The following is a 20,920-nucleotide window of genomic DNA, read 5'->3' on the forward strand; positions in this document are numbered from 1 at the left end:
AAGGATATCTCAGAGGAAAGAAATATTAACCTCTTTAACCCCAGAACCTCATTCTGTTCTCATAGAGATGGTTGAGCTATATGTTGAAATGTCTATTGGCCTAGATTGTACATTTATTAAGAATACTGCATTTATAACACTGAAAAAACTGAATTTTGTACTGCATTTTTATCTGATTGTTACCTTCACTGATTAGTATAGGACCTAGTATAGAACTCATTTCATGTGTTTTGAGTATCAGGATTATGTCTGGATAAGGCCAAACCACACCCAAGCTGCATTTAAACCAAATCCAAATTCAATCACTCAGACCACTCACCTTTCCGATCATGGTCATTGTCAGAACTCAAAAGTACCTTGAATTTGTGGTGTACTGACACTAGGTTTGCACTGTACACTTACAGTGCTTATCTCTACATTACACGCTACTGTTACGAATATATATATATATATATATATATATATATATATATATATATATATATATATATATATATATACGCTACATACAAATATTCAATGGAAGACCTTGTTTTTATTCAAAGTCATTTTTGAGCATTTCTATTGGTTCATTCTCGTAAAATTCTAATATAATACAAAGAACAACTGCCAGATTCAAATTAGGGAGAAAAGTTGAGCTGTGGAGCAGTGGAAGAACTGTGTTCTCTGGAATGATGGTGGTGCTCAATCCAGTACTTTTGGGATGAGCTGGAGATGAGGTGAGATAGTGATCATCCAACATCCTGACCTCACTAACACTCTTGTTGCTGAATGCAATCAAGTAGAAAGTCTTCTTCTCTGGACAGTAGAGACAGTTACTCCAACAAAAGCAGGAGAAACTCTTTTTATACCCTTGATTTCAGAAGAAAAGTGTCCGAATACATTTGTCCATCCAATGTACAGTTATATTATTCTCTGTAAATATTTGTATTTTTGTTTGACATCTTTGATCTTGATATTTGACACATTCTAACCTTCTCTATTTATCTGGTTTCAAGTAATCAGACTAGTTGCACTGTGTAAGAGTGTGTATAACTGTGTGAGTGTATGACTGTGTGTGTATGACAGAAAGGTCATAAGCACTAGTTCTCATAATAAAGAAACAGACACAGTGTTGGTTGCTTTGTTTATTGCAGCGTGCAGCAAATATTTAATGTTTCACTCCAGATTATCAGCAGGTTGAGTAACTTTATTTACATGTATTTCAGGAAGGTGAATAAACTGTATGAAGTTATCTGGAAGGCTGTCTGTATTCTCAGAGAAAAGTTCCTGGAGGTTTTTTAAGTAGATCTCAAATAACTTGATGTTTATATCAGGACTTAATTTTTTATTTAAAAAGACTCTTTGAGCCTCTTCTACATTTTTTTTCCACGTCTTCCAATAAGATTGAAAACAATCACAGATACGTTTAATGAAATCTTCATCCTCTAACCTCAGTAAGTTCTTAAATTTCTCAATTTCAGCTGAAAAAGAATCTTTAAACTTATTCTTCCATTCTTCTGCAGTGTGCATTGAATCATTATTACCATCACCATTACAGCACTCAGGTTTGTATGATTGTATGATGGAATCTAACAATGCAGAATTCCCTTTGTATTTAGGAATGATTTTTCGAACAATTTTGATTAGATTAAATGAAGATGTTCGTCCCATTCTAAACTTAGATTCATGGTTTGCTTGTATGACTGTTTCATAATGCTCACCGTTTATATTGTTTAAATATTTAACATTGGATCCTGCAAATCCATAATATTTTGAGAAAGCGACGTAAGTTCTAATTCCATACATTCTGGCCAGTTCAAAGGCTAAATAATATATGAGAATGATACAGGGTATGCCACTGATTTTACCTAAACAGGGACTGTTCCGTGAGTAGATAAAAAGTTTATTATGTTGAAAAATACTTTTATTTTTTTCAGATTTTAACATCTTCAGTAACTTACTCACTAAGAAATCCTCACTGTGCAGGCCTGAATGAGGGTCGTTTTTAGTGGTTGGATAAAATGGACCAAATTTTTTCACTACTGTTTCATCTGAGTTCATTAAAAAAGCGACAGCATATTGGCGGCCTTTCTTTACTTCTTCTCTAACTTGATGAAGTTGATCGTGAAATTTATCTTTGATGTTATTGTCAGAGGAAAGAATATTATGTTGTAAAGGGTTTATGTTTTTGTCGCAAATGTTTTTTAAAATATGATTAACAATTTGTTTTATGTTTTTAGGTTTCATTTTCGTTAAGTGTAAATATCTGTAAACTTTTTTAGAAGTGCGGTAAATCAGTTTTGTGCAGTCTTCTTGCTGCGTGTCCTCTTCTGTGAAGTTTTGGAGTTCTGGCAGTTCTTGCCTATAAAACAGCATTGAGCTATTAATGCTGTTTCTAATAAAGTGGCCAGTGAGCAAAAGCACAAGGTAGAGTTTACAATTCAGTTTTAGGAAGGCAAATCAGAAGCTGACAAATAGTGTCTGATCTTTTAAAGACAAACACACACACACACACACACACACACACACTTCTATTTTAGTATAAGTAACATGTTTATGATAATTTTTTTTATTGTTACTCACATAATCACAGAAGCTGGATGGTCAGTTGTGGTGAGAGTGGAGTCCACACTGTCTGAGCCTTCAGCAGAAACTGCTTCATCATCAGCAGGATTCTCCCTCCCACTCTGTGGACGCTTTTTCCTGGAGATCACACACACACACACACAAATGATGATTAAACCAGTTAGTTTAAACTGAGGCTTAGTGTTGTGTTTGTGTTTGATTCCAGCTGTTTAGTCTTTCTGAAAGGAGTCAAACTCTCAAAGTCTTTATGTACTTCAGAACTCAATTAATTCAACTTTAAAATGCATAATTAACAACACACATAATTGCATCATTGCATAATTATGTTTGTTGTTTTTCATTGTTTTCAATGTATTTATTTTTTAATGGTCTATGAAGTGACCTGCATGGTCTGCTGTTGAAGATTCATATCTCACTTACTTTGTATGCTGCTCTGATCCGCTGCCCTCTAGAGGTGAGGGACTACACTTCATGGGGGGCTGAAATAGAAGGAGATGAACAATATCTACTGTCATAAAAATAAACTCTTCATTCTAATTAAAACTGAACCCAATAATGTGATCTACAAAGACTGTATAATATTCTGACTTCATCCCATTACGTCCAGATTACTTTCAGATTACGTTCAGATTATTGATTACGTTCAGATTACGTTCAGATTACGTTCAGATTACTTTCATTTTACTTTCAGATTATTGATTACTTTCAGATTACTTTCAGATTACGTTCAGATTACGTTCAGATTACTTTCAGATTACGTTCAGATTACTTTCAGATTACTTTCAGATCACTCAGATTACTTTCAGATTACTTTCAGATTATTGATTACTTTCAGATTATTGATTACTTTCAGATTACTTTCAGATTACTTTCAGATCACTCAGGTCTGTGTATCTGGTCAGTGTCTCTGTGTTCCCTCGCTCAGTTTAGGTCTGTGTATCTGGTCAGTGTCTCTGTGTTCCCTCGCTCAGTTTAGGTCTGTGTATCTGGTCAGTGTCTCTGTGTTCCCTCGCTCAGTTTAGGTCTGTGTATCTGGTCAGTGTCTCTGTGTTCCCTCGCTCAGTTTAGGTCTGTGTATCTGGTCAGTGTCTCTGTGTTCCCTCGCTCAGTTTAGGTCTGTGCATCTAGTCTGTGTCTCTGTGTTCCCTCACTCAGTTTAGGTCTGTGTATCTAATCAGTGTCTCTGTGTTCCCTCACTCAGTTTAGGTCTGTGTATCTGGTCAGTGTCTCTGTGTTCCCTCGCTCAGTTTAGGTCTGTGTATCTGGTCAGTGTCTCTGTGTTCCCTCGCTCAGTTTAGGTCTGTGTATCTGGTCAGTGTCTCTGTGTTCCCTCGCTCAGTTTAGGTCTGTGTATCTGGTCAGTGTCTCTGTGTTCCCTCGCTCAGTTTAGGTCTGTGCATCTAGTCTGTGTCTCTGTGTTCCCTCACTCAGTTTAGGTCTGTGTATCTAATCAGTGTCTCTGTGTTCCCTCGCTCAGTTTAGGTCTGTGTATCTGGTCAGTGTATCTGTGTTCCCTCGCTCAGTTTAGGTCTGTCTATCTGGTCAGTGTCTCTGTGTTCCCTCGCTCAGTTTAGGTCTGTGTATCTGGTCAGTGTCTCTGTGTTCCCTCACTCAGTTTAGGTCTGTGTATCTGGTTAGTGTCTCTGTGTTCCCTCGCTCAGTTTAGGTCTGTGTATCTGGTCAGTGTCTCTGTGTTCCCTCGCTCAGTTTAGGTCTGTGTATCTGGTCAGTGTCTCTGTGTTCCCTCGCTCAGTTTAGGTCTGTGTATCTGGTCAGTGTCTCTGTGTTCCCTCGCTCAGTTTAGGTCTGTGTATCTGGTCAGTGTCTCTGTGTTCCCTCGCTCAGTTTAGGTCTGTGTATCTCGTCAGTGTCTCTGTGTTCCCTCGCTCAGTTTAGGTCTGTGCATCTAGTCTGTGTCTCTGTGTTCCCTCACTCAGTTTAGGTCTGTGTATCTAGTTAGTGTCTCTGTGTTCCCTCGCTCAGTTTAGGCTTGTGTATCTGGTCAGTGTCTCTGTGTTCCCTCACTCAGTTTAGGTCTGTGTATCTGGTCAGTGTCTCTGTGTTCCCTCACTCAGTTTAGGTCTGTGTATCTGGTCAGTGTCTCTGTGTTCCCTCGCTCAGTTTAGGTCTGTGTATCTGGTCAGTGTCTCTGTGTTCCCTCACTCAGTTTAGGTCTGTGTATCTGGTCAGTGTCTCTGTGTTCCCTCGCTCAGTTTAGGTCTGTGTATCTGGTCAGTGTCTCTGTGTTCCCTCACTCAGTTTAGGTCTGTGTATCTGGTCAGTGTCTCTGTGTTCCCTCGCTCAGTTTAGGTCTGTGTATCTGGTCAGTGTCTCTGTGTTCCCTCACTCAGTTTAGGTCTGTGTATCTGGTCAGTGTCTCTGTGTTCCCTCGCTCAGTTTAGGTCTGTGCATCTAGTCTGTGTCTCTGTGTTCCCTCGCTCAGTTTAGGTCTGTGTATCTAGCCAGTGTCTCTGTGTTCCCTCGCTCAGTTTAGCTGCATCACAATTTTTTAGTGATAGGAGCTAAGCTTTACAGGCTGTTTATATTCACTGTTGAATAAGAGGAGCATTTCTGTAGCTGAACAGGTTTAAGACCAGTGTTAAATTCCCACACAGCTCCACAGTGTGTCTCCATCAGCGGTGTCTGAAATCTTCATCCACCTGATTCTTTAGAAATCCCTCCATCAATCTACACAATTCCCTACCTTAGTGTTCTAATAGCTTTCTTTGTTACACACACACACATACACACACACACACACACACACAGTATTACTCACCATGGAGCCGGTCCCATGAGACGGAGGGCTGGGACAGGTGAGCTGCAGGTTATGCTGGTTCTGACCAGTGTCCACAAAGGGGATCAGCTCTACAGGACGGTCTCTATCACTTACCATTTCAACTGCCAGTTCAGAATCAGACAGTAATCTGCTGTTCATCCTGTCCCAGCCCTCGTTTAGATCCCTCTTAAACCTGGATGGAGTAGAGAAGGTAATCAGATGGCTGCAGGAGAAACTTGTGCTCATTCAGGAAAAGGAAGTGGTGAACGACTGAGAGGCCGAGACGAGTAACTTTATGTAGTCTTGGGTGAGGTCAGCGTCATAATGGGTGGAGCCTCTGAGTTTCTGTTTTTGAGGAACAGAAACTTACCTGAGCTTCTGCTATAATATTATCTGAGCTGTAATTTTACATTTGAACCTGATCAGATCAGACCACATGAGATGAGCACATCAGAGCTGTGCTTTTTAGGAATCTGCAGTGTCAGGTGTACTTATCTTCATCTTTATCTGAATCCCGATATTCCTGAGGTTAATGCTTAATCTTGGTGCTAGATACCACAGGGACAACTTTAGAGATCTTGTGCAGTCCATGCCTTGAAGAGTCCCATCTTCAACTTATAATTTTTTGATAAATGGTATTAAAGTCACCTTAACACCACATAAGCCCATAGTTATATAGCTTGGGTATACAAGAGCACTGAACGAGAACAAGAGCACTGAGCAACACTGATGGACTACAGCTGGTATAAAAGGGGTTTGATTGACCAAACTCCAAGGATTGACCAACAAGCACAACAGTACAGAGAGCTCAGAGATGACTGATTTCAGAAGCACCCCCACGTCTGAGGCCTGATTCTTGTATGTTTCAATTAAAGAGGTATGATGTCACTTCAAAGAAAACACTGAAAGCCCAACATTGCCATGGCTTTCTGTGAGAAGTGTATGCCAACTTCCAGCTACACCTGTAAATGATCATCTGCAGTTCTAAAGGTGAGGGTTGGGTTCTAGGTCATCATCAGTGCAGCACTAGAACACTCACTGTTGGGACCAGTCCAGTGTGTACTGAGGAGACTGGGTTATGGGTCTGTGGGTCTGCTGTACAGAACAGAAGCTGAAGCTGACAGAAGTATGTGAGATATTTGTACCTCAACAAATTCCTTCTTGAAGGTGAATAACATACGTATTAAACACAGACTAAACCCAACACACCCAAAACCTCGAGCAGGTAGAACTGGACTGTGTAGTTCAATCATCTGGAAACTGCAGGGTTAGTTTTGCTTTCATGGAAAACGCAACAGACATCCTCAAGTGTATTAAAACCCAGTACTCCAAGGCATCTATAAATAGCTAGCTAACAGTGTTTAATATTGATCAATATTGATTAACACTGCCAATCTGTTTCACCAGTTCAATTGAGTTAAAGCAGTTAATAGTGTCAGGTGTGAATGCTGGGGTTTTATTCAGAGCTCTGAGAAACAGATTTCCAAATCTGAATGGACACCATTGACAGATGTGGGAATTTCACCAGCTTTCTTGATAAACTGCATCTTAAAACCAGTAAATAACTGGAATATTTCTCGTATTTCTCTGATTTAAAAACGACTTATTTAATTCATGATTAAGTAATTACCATTAATGATTTAGTAATTACCATGAATTGATTCTGTAACTGCTGTAAATGATTCCGTATCTACTATAAGTGATTCAGTAACTGAAATAAATGATTCTGTATCTAATATAAATGATTCCGTATCTACTATAAGTGATTCAGTAATTGCAATAAATGATTCTGTATCTACTATGAGTGATTCAGTAACTGCAATAAATGATTCTGCATCTACTATAAGTGATTCAGTAACTGCAATAAATGATTCTGTATCTACTATGAGTGATTCAGTAACTGCAATAAATGATTCTGCATCTACTATGAGTGATTCAGTAACTGCAATAAATGATTCTGCATCTACTATGAGTGATTCAGTAACTGCAATAAATGATTCTGTATCTACTATAAACGATTCAGCTATTAACAATGAGGGAAATAATATAAATGATTCAGCATCTACTATAAATTAGTCACTGAATGCTATAAATAATTCAGTTAAAGCTTAGGTGTTACCGCGGTCTTACCATTATATCTACATGGGTCAAAAATATCCACACACCCACCAGATTATTTACAGCTCTACTTCAGAGTTCTTACAGAAGAGCTTCACTGTTTACTCCAGAAGAACCTTTAGCTAGTTTAAATAGACTAAAACTCAAAGATCCTCTAATCTTAGACTCTACTGAACACAAGTCAATAAGGCGACCATAAAACTCTACTCTTCACTCAAGTCCTCTCAGAAGAGGAGGGTCTTCAGTCTGGGTTTGAAGACAGCGAGCTGACAGAAGTATGTGAGATATTTGTACCTCAACAAATTCCTTCTTGAAGGTGAATAACATACGTATTAAATACAGACTAAACCCAACACACCCAAAACCTCAAGCAGGTAGAACTGGACTGTGTAGTTCAATCATCTGGAAACTGCAGGGTTAGTTTTGCTTTCATGGAAAACGCAACAGACATCCTCAAGTGTATTAAAACCCAGTACTCCAAGGCATCTATAATTGGAATTATAATGGACCTGTACTTGATTGTTTATAAAAATCTACAGAACATAAAACACTGCCTCTCTGCCTGGTGTCGACCGTATACAATAGACTGATTTCACCTTATCCCATTGACCAGATACAGATTATCCTGATTCCTTACAGCTGTTTAATAGCTCACACCTCTGTCTCCTCAGCTAAATACGATTTGTAAAAGACAAGAAAAGGATCTCCTTTCCTTCTCTTCTAGATCCTTCAGCAGTCTATAAGAGCAGAAGATTGTCTCCAGATCTTCTGATCTCATTCTTTTCTCGTTTGTCTGTAGATCTTCTGATCTTTATAGCATCATTAGTATTTGTATAATTTTAGAGTAAATCTGCTTCTGCTGCTGGAGACATTCTCTTTTTTCGCTGCAGTTGTTTGGTTAAGTTCATTTCAGTGCTGAACTTACGCTCTTCTGGACCGCCTTCTACAGACACTTCCTCTGTGGATGAGCGTAGCTGCCTAATATCACAGCAGATTCTGCAGCTTTTCCTGTGATTCTGCTGATGTTTAGTGTCTTTGGTCTGAGGTAATTTGGTTAGTGTTATTTAAGGTTAATTCATTTCACATTTCTGTCAGATAATCTGTTTGGAAAGAGTAAAACACAGCAGTAAACCTATAAGAAGTTCCATTACACTGGTACACCAAGATTCATCTTTGTCCTGGAGTCATATCTGTCCACATTTGGCCTTTAAAAAGAAGGGAAATTTCCCCAGGCCTTTCTATAATCCCTATCACTGTCCACATTCCCCTGAGATTTAGACACGGGTACGCTCTGATATAGTTAACAGAGACATCACCCCAAATATTTATCTGTCGCTGTCCCACCACTGAACACCTCCCTCACTAATGTGTCTGTTTTCCCTTCTCCTCTGCACGTTTATAAGGAATGCAGAGCTGGATTGCTGTAAAAGCTGCATGAATGATCTGATCTGGCTGTTCAGGCTGAGTAGCACTGCTGTACATCGGATATGTATCGGATTTCAGTAGCACATACGAAAGTGGCTCAAATCAAAACTGAATTTTTTTTTCTGCCTCACAGATAACACACCTGTGTCACATGACCAAAAAGATCAGATATGGGCCACTTTTACCTGCTGTGTGAGCACAGCCAGACCTGGTTAAAGGTGAGACCCTGTAAACACCCCAGACCTGAATAGAAATGAAAACTAAACTAAAACAAAATAAATGTAGTTTATTTATGTATTAACTGAATGATGGTATGTACACATCACTCACGCGTTTGTTATGCTTTGTAATTGGATTATACGCAACAAAAGTTACAGAATTACTATTACACAATCTGATTTAGCAAGATAACTGAAGTCCACAGGGTACCACCACAAACCTGCCAAGAGAGGGTCACCCACCAAAACTCTCACACCAGGCACAGAGGGAATTAATCAGAGAGACAGCACAGAGACCAAAGGTAACCCCGAAGGACCCTGAAGGATTTCCCAAGCAGAGACTGAAATATCCGTCCATAGGACCACAATAAGCTGTACATTCCATAGAGCGGGGCTTTATAGAAGAGTGTCCAGAAAAAAGCTTTTACTGACAGACCAAAATAAAAAGCCTCGTTTTAAGGGACTGGGAAACTGTTGAGAGAAAGCTGGACAGACCGTAATTCGATTGAGAATCTGACTGGAAGATTGCTGTTCACCAGCGGAAACCATCTAACTTGAAGGAGCTTGAGGAAAGGGCAAAAATCTCAGTGGCAAGACGTGGCAAGCTCCTAGAGACTTATTCAAAGAGACTTGCAGCAAAAGGGGACTCTACAAAGGCTTTAGACTTTACTTCAATCTAATCTAATCTGATCTCAGCTTCTAGAAGTTGTGTATTGCTTGTAAACTGTGTGTATTGTGTGGCTCTTTTCTGGCAGAGCTCAGCTGTACTGTGAATTCAGGGTCTATCGACACTATTAACACTTTACAACCCTCATCCCTACATTACTCACTACTGTGATTCTTTTCTGTTTCTATTTTGTGTAAATGTAAATGTCTCTCTCTCTCTCTCTCTCTTAGTATTATTAGTTTATTATTATTATTAATTTATTAGTTTATTTAGTATTCTGAGTGAACACTTCTTGCTGTGGACAAGGGTGTGTACTTAATGCCATGAATGATCATGTAAATGTTTTCAGTATTCAATCAGCACGTTTACCCAGTGTTCTCTCTAGTGCTGTGTGTGTGTGTGTGTGTGTGTGTGTGTGTGTGTGTGTTGCAGTGTGAATCTCTGAAAGCTGAAAAATCTCTAGTAGTAGCTCTCAGTATGGAAAATACAGAAACAGACACAGTTTGGGGGGGGGGGGTATTTATTTTATTTTTTTGTTTTTAATTTTTACTTTTTTTGTTTTATATGTTTTCAATATTGCATTTATTGCAGCGTGTCAAATTAGCATTTTTAAAATGATATCAGTTCAGATCATCAGCTGGTGGAGGAACTTCATTTAGACTCTGAATTTCAGGAAGTTCAATAAAGTGTATGAGGGGCATCAGACAAAGGTTGCTGTTCTGATTGTAATGAGTAGAAGGGTTTTGGAAACAGTTCTGGAGGTGAAGAATGAAGAGCTGAACAGCCTCTCTGTTTATTCCTTCACTTAACTTTTCATCTAAAAATGTATTGTATGACTGTTCTAGGTTTGCATCCCACCAGTTCAGATAAGCAGATTCAAATTCCTCCCAGACAGCATTATTATTATTATTATCATTATTATTATTATTATTATTAGTAGTAGTAGTAGTTTTTATTATCAACTTTCTCAGTGACTCCCTTCCCATATTCTTAAACTCATCAAAAGTGTGTGGAGACTCTGGACATTTAAGACACAAATCCTTGATTGTTTTACTTATTTTAGTTGTGTCAGTGTTTGGAGAAGTTTTTAACAGCTCTGTGTATTTCTTTCTAACGTCTTTGCATAACTTCTTCGATTCTTGATGGTTTTTTATGTGGAATCTGGACTGTCTGATATTTTCTGTGAGGATTCTCTCTTTGGTCTCTGGTTCTATATTCAGCTCTGGGGAATCTTTAGTACTGGAGGAATTTAAACCTTTACTGGTTTTATGGGAAGTAAAATATTTTTTAATGGATCCTTTAGGGCCGTAAGGTTTTGTGAAAGCGACATACATTTTAATATTAAAATTTATGGTCAACTCTTCTGATAAACTGGCTAACTGAATCATGCAGGGGTCAGTATGTTTTCTCCCCATACACGGACTGTTCACTGTGTAGATCCACAGCTCACTGTATTCAGTGATGGTTTTATCTTTTATTAAATATTTTATTTCTTTAACTATGAAATCTTCACTATGACTTTTTTCATCCTTTTTGGGTAAAAAAAACGTAAAGGGGTTTCTAAACGAGCCGCTCTTCTCTCTAAGAAAATAAAAAGCAAACTGCCTTTTCTCTTTAACTACCTCTGGAGGTAATAACGGATCTATTTCTCTCAGTTTCTGGATGAAGGTATGTTTGATGGCACTGTCAGAGTGGAAAGTGTGTTTATAGTCTGTACTGTTCAGAGCTTTCATTCTTTGTTGAATCAGGGGAATAGCTTGTGTTATATCAGAAAGATCTTGATACTCTAGTACTGAAGTACTTAAATACAAGGATTTAATTACAAACTCTAATCTTCTCCAGTCTTCAAAGGGCACCTTCTTGGTCGTCTGCGGTTTTTCCTGTATTTCCCTGCAAAACATTATTAGACTTCATAAATCTACAACCAGAGAAGCCAGACAAGAGATTTGATTAAAGCATTTAACTCAAATAGTAAAGTTGTCTGTTTATATTGTTATTGCTTTTAGGATCAATCATTCAGTATACTGCAACAAAAAAGAAACTGTACTAATATCACTATTATTATTATTATTATTATTATTATTATTACACATACACACACACCTATTTTTTCTCATTTGTTTCTCATTTATGATCATTTATTTAATTGTTACTCACTTTATCACAGAAGCTGGATGGTCACTGGTGGTGTCAGCAGAAGGTGCTTCATCATCACTCTTACTTCGCTTTTTTCTGGAGATCAACAGAAACATCACTTACTTCTCCTGGCCACTTTATCAGAAACCCCCGTTTTGTAGCATTTACACCTTCTGTTGTAACAGTTAGCCGCTCTATAGCCCTTCATCAGCGGTCAGTTTCTGACCACAGAGCTGATCTGGTCTGGATATTACTGGGAGGTGGACCCACTGATACAGCGCTGCACGAGGCCTACACCCCTCCAACCCGCCCCCCGATTTTACTCACCGCCTGTACGCTGTGTTTCCCTGTAGGCTATTCTCTAAAACAGGCAATTATCTTCCATAGATACAGAGAACACCCCAGAAAACCTGTCTGATATTTTAGAGATGTTCTGACCTGTCTCAGGTTTTTGAAGGCATCACCTTCAAGAACTGACTGTTTACCTGCTGCCTAATAGATCCAGCCCTTGACAGGAGTCCAGATCATCAGTGTTAACGTTCATATTTATGGGCATCCAATATTTGAATATTTTGGACAATTGGACATTTCAATAAAATAAATGATCCCAGAAATACATTTATGTATACATTTATTATTATTATTATTATTATTATTATTATTATCAGAGCAAACTCTTTGATGGTGACGTTTTACTCACTGTGAATGGAGGTCTGCTCCCCCTGGTGAAGGGTTAGGATTAAGGCGCTTCTTTGAAACCTGAAAAATAAGCACCAATAAGCAGCCATTAATCTGCAGTTCATCACAAATCTCTTTATCTCTCTCTCTCTCTCTCTCTCTTTGTTGGCAGGACTGTAATGAGAACAATTTTGCCAAACTATTAAAAAATAACAATAATAACAATGAAATTAGTGCAATAAGAACTTACAACTAATTACAGAATAAGTGACAGTAGAGAATAAAAATAGCAATAATTAAAATAATGACTTTACTGTATATACTGTATATATATAAAATATGTACATATACTTTATATACAATATCAATATATATAATATCTATACACACAGTACTGATCATTAAACTGAGAGAAGAAGAGCTGCAGTGATGACTGTTGGGTAATTACAGTGGGGGAGGGGTTACCCACTGTCTCTCAGGTGGTCTCACGCTGGTATATACTGGGCGGGTGAGGGGGGCGGTGTGCCCCTCCCCCAGAATGATCCCTAATGTTTCCAAGGCCGGAAGTGTTCGGGATCAGCTGTTTGAAGCTGTGTGTGAACTGATCTCTGCTGGGCTGAATTTTGGGCAGTGGAGGAGGAGGTGCAGCTTGGTCACCTCTGAGGGTCAGAGAGTCTCAGGACCAGCTGACTGAGGGGTCTCTGTTGAAGGGTCACTTCTTGGCTCTGTAGAGCTTTGAACTGTAGGGTTTCTCTGGGACTGGATTTATGAAAAGAAAAATTCAAATAATATTTATATTCTTATTTACAGTGCTTTAATAGAGGGGGGGGGGGGGGTAGAAGGAGTTACAAGTGTTACTCACTGAGCCTCAGGTTGTGACTCCTTGACACATATTTGTCAGTGAGAGGCGCTGTTTAGCGCTCTCTAAGGTTTCAGGTTCCGGGTTTGGGTGGGTGTGTTTAAGTGCTGGAAGGTTTCCTTATTATTTTGAATTCTGGGTAGTGGAGGAGGAAGTGTAGCTCTGTCTCCACCTCACGTTCTTTGTTCTCTCTCTCTCTCTCATTATTAAGAACCCGGTTCTGGAGTTAAATCAGAACTTCCTCTAAAAACGCTGAGATCATCTCTGAAGGTTTAAACTGGGGTACTCACCGTTTCTCTGGCTCTCCCTTTTGGAGGGCTGGAACAGGAGTCCTGCAGATTCTGTTGGTGTTGACCATCATTCCCACAGATGGTCAGCTCTGCATGACGGCCTGCATGACTGTCCTCTGAAGGTACTGGATCACCAGGAACCTGAGGATCTCCTAGCTCCAGCCCTCTCTCCTGCTGAGTAGCTGGGTGTGCTGAGGAACTTGCTGTGTTTAAGAAGTCATCAGTAAATTCAGGAATCATGGGCGTGTGAGGGGCTGCGGAGAGAGGGGGCCGTGCTTTATAGCCTGGAGTCACGTGTCGCCACTGTGATGCTGGGTGGAGACTCCGCCATGTAAAATAATACTTCCTTTGTGCTACAGTGTTTAAGTCACAGTGTATACACACTCTTACACTCTATCTCTCTTACATACACTCTCTTGCTCTCTCTCTCTCTCTCTCTCTCTCTCTCTCTCTCTCTTTCTCTCACACACACACACACACACAGTCTGTTTAAACTGGGTTTAACTCTCTACATAAAGTCACTGCAGTAAAAGTCTTCAGAGTTACACAGCTGTACAGCAAACAGAAAGGGGAAGAAGAAGTGGAGGAAAGACTGAACCACAGACATCCACAGCGGTCAGCAGCAAACTGACTTACAGCAGACTGACCTACTGTAGACTCACCTACAGCAAACTGACCTACTGTAGACTCACCTACAGCAAACTGACCACCTGTAGACTCACCTACAGCAAACTGACCTACTGTAGACTCACCTACAGCAAACTGACCAACAGCAAACTTACCTACTATAGACTCACCTACAGCAAACTGACCTACTGTAGACTCACCTACAGCAAACTGACCACCTGTAGACTCACCTACAGCAAACTGACCTACTGTAGACTCACCTACAGCAAACTGACCAACAGCAAACTGACCTACTGTAGACTCACCTACAGCAAACTGACCTACAGTAGACTGACCTACAGCAAAATGACTAAGAGTAGACTGACCTACAGTAGACTCAGCTACAGTAAACTGACCTACAGTAGACTGACCTATAGCAAAATGACTAACAGTAGACTGACCTACAGTAGACTCAGCTACAGTAAACTGACCTACAGTAGACTGACCTACAGCAAACTGACCTACAGTAAAGGTGCAGGTATTTGTCACTGTACAGCGAAATGTGTGCTCCGCATTTAACCCATCTGTGGTAGTGAACACACACACTAGTGAACTAGTGAGCATATAATGTATAATAATGTAATATAATAATAATATATAGCATTATAACATCCAGATCAATTCTGACACTCAGTGTAGATGTGCGCCGGATGTGGTCAGGGATCAGGACACATCAGCAGACCCTGCAGAGCGTCAGAGTGCTAAAAGCTGAAGTGCTGAAACAGCCTCGCCCTTCTTTTAGGGAAGTGTTTAGGAATAGCACTGAGCAGAAACGGGTCTCCTCTTCACTCTGCAGATCATCAGAACATGGTTGGAGAGGATTATTCTGGAGGAGTCTGGAGTCAGCCATTACCATCAGATACACTCAGACCCTTTAAACCCAGCCTTAAACTCTCTCCCGAATCAGAGTGCAGCTATTTAACTTCACTGATACTCCAGTAAAGTACAGATAGTGTAGTACAGTACCTTACAATCACAACTACTCAAGCATCACTGAGTTATGAACCACACAGACACGTTTACTCCAAACACATCTGTAAACACTTTATTACCAAATAAGTCAGAATAACAGAGAATGAAAAATCTGAGCTGTGGGGAACCCAATCAGTTCCACACAGAACCTTAAAAAACAAACCCAAACCCATTCTATGCTAATTGGTGGGGTAAAGGCTTCCCCGTATGTTGGGGTATATGGGGTATAAATGGTTGAACTATCGCTTTAATCTGGTTCTCCCTTAAAATGAACTGATCTCACACCTCAGATTCACCCGATTCAAAACAAGCTGGATTAGCCCTTAATTGCTTAGTCCTTTTGATGTAAGGATGCTACCCCCTGCTGACCCCTGCTGGCTCTACTGTGTCAGTGCTGTGGACAAAGTTGTGTGTTGTCTGTGTGTGTGTGTGTGTTACGCTGTAACCAGCCCCTGTTTAACCAGTCCTTTCGGTTTGAGGGTCTTTGCTGCTCCACTGCTGCCCCCTGCTGGGTCCGCTGAGTCGTTGCTAGGGAAACCATGAGCTGCAATATATTTCCGGTATGCCTCCCGGATGATCCGGAAAGCGCGGGAGTCAGCGTATGGAATGTCCGTCACAGGGTCCCGGTACAGTGCAGGCTTGTGGGTGACAGGACACACCTCCTGCACAGGGAGAGTTGGGCTAGAGTGGGACAGCTCGGAGAAGGCGGCCCTGAACGCATCATCATCGCTGAAGGTGATGAAGGTGCGGGAGCACAGGGACCCCACCCCCACCGCTCCAGAGGAAGAAGTGGACTGGGGCGTGTCCTGATCCAGCCTATAGGGGAAGAGTAATGACATCATTACATCAATCAGAGTCTCATAAAGGTTTACAATTCTTAGATGAGGGATGTTCATGCTGAGGATGTCCTGTCCTGTTTGGTCAGCAGTGATCGTATCCCAGCAACAGTCCGGCTTCAAAGCAGCACTGTATACGCCTAAACCACCGGCCTCAGAACCATCAGAACCATGCTGACTGGAACAGGGAGAACTACACTATGGAACTCACTACAGTGAAGCGGGCAGGAGAATGCCCACCAGAGCTGCCTGTGTAAATCGTGTTCTTTAGTGGTGACCTCAAAGCTGAATTACACTTCCAGACTGTAGGGGGAGCCCAGGAGCAAGAAACACCCATTTTTAAATAACACTGCTCTGAATGGTGAAAAGAGCTTCTTTGGCTTAAGATCTTTTTTCCTTCAATGAATTCACTCTTTTTTAGTAAGTGTGTGTGTGTGTGTGTGTGAGAGAGAGAGAAAGTGTGTGTACCCCTCCACATCGACGTTCTCCTCCTTCAGCAGGGAATCTGTAGTGAGGGGCATCAGTACAGAGTGATAGCGGATCGTTGGTCCCTCAAACCTTCTCTTCTTGTGAACCTGCTTTTTCTTATCAGCCTCCAGACGCTCATAGTTCTCTACAACACACACACACACACACACACACACACACACACACACACACACATTTTATAACACATTTAAAAGACCCAAATCATGTCAAATGCATGACTCATCCTGCAGCTGGTAACCATGTCAGCAGCAGTTCATAAAACAGCTTGTACACTGACAGGACTCACTGACAGGACTCACTGACAGGACTCACTGACAGGACTCACTGACAGGACTCACTGCTACTCGGAGGACATTTATACACTTCATCTGCATTACAGACGCAGTGTGGAGCAGCGAGGAGCGAGGGGGTTCACACAGTCATCAGACTCAGCAGAGTGTGTGTAGGAATGTGCACTTCTAAATGTAAGAGAAAATTTAAGAAGAGGACTAAGAGCGCGTTCTAAAGGAGAACAGGGTTACAGAGAGGACCAAGAGCGCGTTCTAAAGGAGAACAGGGTTACAGAGAGGACCAAGAGCGCGTTCTAAAGGAGAACAGGGTTACAGAGCGGACCAAGAGCGCGTTCTAAAGGAGAACAGGGTTACAGAGAGGACCAAGAGCACGTTCTAAAGGAGAACAGGGTTACAGAGAGGACCAAGACCACGTTCTAAAGGAGAACAGGGTTACAGAGAGGACCAAGACCACGTTCTAAAGGAGAACAGGGTTAGAGAGAGGACCAAGAGCGCGTTCTAAAGGAGAACAGGGTTAGAGAGCGGACCAAGAGCGCGTTCTAAAGGAGAACAGGGTTAGAGAGCGGACCAAGAGCGCGTTCTAAAGGAGAACAGGGTTACAGAGCGGACCAAGAGCGCGTTCTAAAGGAGAACAGGGTTACAGAGAGGACCAAGAGCACGTTCTAAAGGAGAACAGGGTTACAGAGCGGACCAAGAGCGCGTTCTAAAGGAGAACAGGGTTACAGAGCAGACCAAGAGCGCGTTCTAAAGGAGAACAGGGTTACAGAGCGGACCAAGAGCGCGTTCTAAAGGAGAACAGGGTTACAGAGCGGACCAAGAGCGCGTTCTAAAGGAGAACAGGGTTACAGAGCGGACCAAGAGCGCGTTCTAAAGGAGAACAGGGTTACAGAGCGGACCAAGAGCGCGTTCTAAAGGAGAACAGGGTTACAGAGCGGACCAAGAGCGCGTTCTAAAGGAGAACAGGGTTAGAGAGCGGACCAAGAGCGCGTTCTAAAGGAGAACAGGGTTACAGAGCGGACCAAGAGCGCGTTCTAAAGGAGAACAGGGTTACAGAGCGGACCAAGAGCGCGTTCTAAAGGAGAACAGGGTTAGAGAGCGGACCAAGAGCGCGTTCTAAAGGAGAACAGGGTTACAGAGAGGACTGAGACTGTGTTAGTGTGAGCTTACCTAAAGACTGCAGGTTACTCTGGGCTGTGATCTGAGCTTCTTTCAGCAGCTCCTCCTGACTCAGGACCGGCTCTGTGTTTGTTTTTCTGCGACGCGGCGCCTCCTGTTGGCGCTCCTGCAGGCGCTCAAACGTTTTCCTGGTGTGCTCGCTGGTGGACTTTCTCACAGACTTTCGCACTGCAAACCAGAAAACAGCGTATTTAAGACAGGGGAACATTTCTCATCCATAAAACTGGCCAGGCCTAACAAGGGTTTAAGAGCCTAACAAGCTTTCGACCAACCAGGGCCGAGCATCCGACCAATCCGTGCTTACAGAGAACAGCAGGTGTGATTAGTGAAGCTGAGTACGATACATACGTTCTCCATAGTCTTGCAGGTCCTGGTGAAAGCGCTTCTCCGCTTTCGGCCTCTCTGTTCTCTTCGGTTCTTCGGAGGGGCGCTTTACCTTTGGCTTTACTGCTTTAACAGGCTCCTAAACACAAATACACATAAAATAATGATTATTCCAGTTAATTAGTTTAGCACTAATGTATTAGCTTGTGGCTAGTGTGTGCTAGCTCGTGTATGGGGTGGCTTGTCCACTTGCCGGTCAGTCACCCTTCCCTGTCAGCTTGTGGAAATGGAATAAATCAGTTGATCGGTTCACAACAGTGAAATTTAAGATATAAACTGCTCTCAATTTATTAATCAGTCTGTACTGTCCACGCCTGGCATTAGGCAGCATGGAGCCAATAGGGTCATCTAGTTGATCTGCTCCAGAGAGTCCTATTCTATTGGCAGTACTTCTTCTCTACAGGGACTAGACAAGCTGTGTGTGCATTTGCACATCTGTGTCAGCAATGGGTGCAGCTTAAAGTAGCTGAATGTGTTTATTAGAAGGTTAGAAGGTTAGGTGCGTGTCTTATAATTACTTTATAAGCCTTTGTAACGACTCTGCTCTTCCTGCGGGGGGCATCCTCCTCCTCGTTGCTGTCTGGCTCGTCTCCCTCATCAATGTCAAAGTCACTGTCCACTTCATCCTCAGTGTCCGAGTGATCACCTCGATATTCATCATCTCCAGATTCCTGCAAACACACACACACACACAAATACATTACATGATCATATTCACAGCTTGTTGACATTATAAAGTACATTCAGAGAGTCCGTACAGTTGACTGCTGGATTAAGAGGTATGATAGGGGTGTAAATATGCAGTTATAATAATAATAATAATAATAATAATAATAAGTGTTCTATTAATACTCACGTCGTTAAATCCTCCATACGTGGTTTTGTAAAAGTCGTCCTCCTCCTCTGCGTCCAGCAGTTTGGCCATGCGGTTTCCAGCAGTGCATCGCTGCTCTCTGCCCAGAGCTAAACTCATCCTTACACTCCAATTAAGTACTGTCACACTCCCCAACACCCTAAAACACCCCAGTACACTCCTCAACACCCTAAAACACCCCAGCACACTCCTCAAGACCCCAGTGCACTCCTCAAGACCCCAGTGCACTCCCCAACACCCTAAAACACCCCAGTACACTCCCCAACACCCTAAAACACCCCAGTACACTCCTCAACACCCTAAAACACCCCAGTACACTCCTCAAGACCCCAGCGCACTCCTCAACACCCTAAAACACCCCAGTACACTCCTCAACACCCTAAAACACCCCAGTACACTCCTCAACACCCTAAAACACCCCAGTACACTCCCCAACACCCTAAAACACCCCAGTGCACTCCTCAACACCCCAGTGCACTCCTAAACACCCCAGTGCACTCCTAAACACCCCAGTGCACTCCTAAACACCCCAGCGCACTCCTCAACACCCCAGTGCACTCCTAAACACCCCAGTGCACTCCTAAACACCCCAGTGCACTCCTAAACACCCCAGTGCACTCCTAAACACCCCAGTGCACTGTCTGAACTCTGTGATCCTCGGAGTCACTCAGCTGAACTGAAGCAGAGCTGCTGTTTAAAGAGTAAACACGGCTAAACTCGCTCTCCCTAAAGTCTCAATCACATTAATTCACCCTCTAAACCAAACACACGCCGATATTTATCACCCTAAATCACCCTAAATCACTCTAAATCACCCTAAATCACTCTATAAAGATGTAAACAAAGCCGCTCAGCCACACACACAGCCTGCCGCCCGTCTCCACACTTCCTCTGCAGCTCACTGAGCGCCACACTGCCTGTTACTGACACCTGGCGGCGCGGAGGAGGAGCTGCAGCCCCGAAACCCCAACGCATCCATCAGCCATAACATTAATGTGTCCCATTTGGGTCAGATCTGACCATTCGAGGCATGGACTCAACTAGATCTGGCACCAATACCAACGTTATCAGCAGATTCTTTAAACCCTTTAAGGTGTGAGGTGGGCGGAGCCTCCATGAGCATCAATAAGAACCCCCTCACAGAACCTGCTTGTTAATGTTCTGGAGATGTTCTGACCCAGTCATTATCTAGAACATCACAGTTTGGTTCTTGTCAAAGTGTCTCAGGTTCTTACGCTTGTCCATTTTTTCCTGCTTCATTACCTTCATCATCTTCAAGTACTGACCGTTCACTCACTGCCTGATATATAGATCCACCCCTCGACAGACAGGAGACACTGGACCCAGATCATCAGTGTTCAGCTGTTAGTGGTACTAATGTTATGGCTGATTGGTGTGTATTTCAGCTACACAATCCTACCTTCAACACAACACAGTCGCTTCTGGTTAAAATACCTGGCAGTGACTAACAGAATACACTATTCTCTCTTAACTG

At 41.9% G+C, this 20,920-nt stretch overlaps 1 protein-coding gene and 2 long non-coding RNA genes across 3 annotated transcripts; all 3 read right to left on the reverse strand.

Annotated features, from left to right (window-relative positions):
* Window positions 1–1,114: 1,114 nt before the first annotated feature.
* On the reverse strand, window positions 1,115–5,601 carry LOC140550196 (uncharacterized). The gene is made up of 4 exons (XR_011979063.1): window positions 5,348–5,601; window positions 2,989–3,047; window positions 2,566–2,685; window positions 1,115–2,344 (listed from the first exon to the last, which is right to left on the reverse strand). It is a non-coding gene; the product is annotated as an uncharacterized lncRNA (long non-coding RNA).
* Window positions 5,602–10,277: 4,676 nt separating this feature from the next.
* LOC140550197 (uncharacterized) lies at window positions 10,278–13,984 on the reverse strand. Its single transcript, XR_011979064.1, has 4 exons — window positions 13,739–13,984; window positions 12,612–12,670; window positions 11,933–12,007; window positions 10,278–11,665 (listed from the first exon to the last, which is right to left on the reverse strand). It is a non-coding gene; the product is annotated as an uncharacterized lncRNA (long non-coding RNA).
* A 1,438-nt stretch (window positions 13,985–15,422) lies between these two features.
* On the reverse strand, window positions 15,423–19,618 carry vps72a (vacuolar protein sorting 72 homolog a). Its single transcript, XM_072674039.1, has 6 exons — window positions 19,408–19,618; window positions 19,070–19,222; window positions 18,516–18,630; window positions 18,159–18,335; window positions 16,681–16,825; window positions 15,423–16,192 (listed from the first exon to the last, which is right to left on the reverse strand). The coding sequence occupies exons 1-6, from the start codon at window positions 19,522–19,524 to the stop codon at window positions 15,811–15,813; spliced, it is 1,089 nt and encodes a 362-aa protein (XP_072530140.1). The 5' UTR covers window positions 19,525–19,618; the 3' UTR covers window positions 15,423–15,810.
* Between the last annotated feature and the right edge of the window lie 1,302 nt (window positions 19,619–20,920).

This window comes from Salminus brasiliensis, chromosome 2, assembly GCF_030463535.1.
Source record: "Salminus brasiliensis chromosome 2, fSalBra1.hap2, whole genome shotgun sequence".
Taxonomy (NCBI): domain Eukaryota; kingdom Metazoa; phylum Chordata; class Actinopteri; order Characiformes; family Bryconidae; genus Salminus; species Salminus brasiliensis.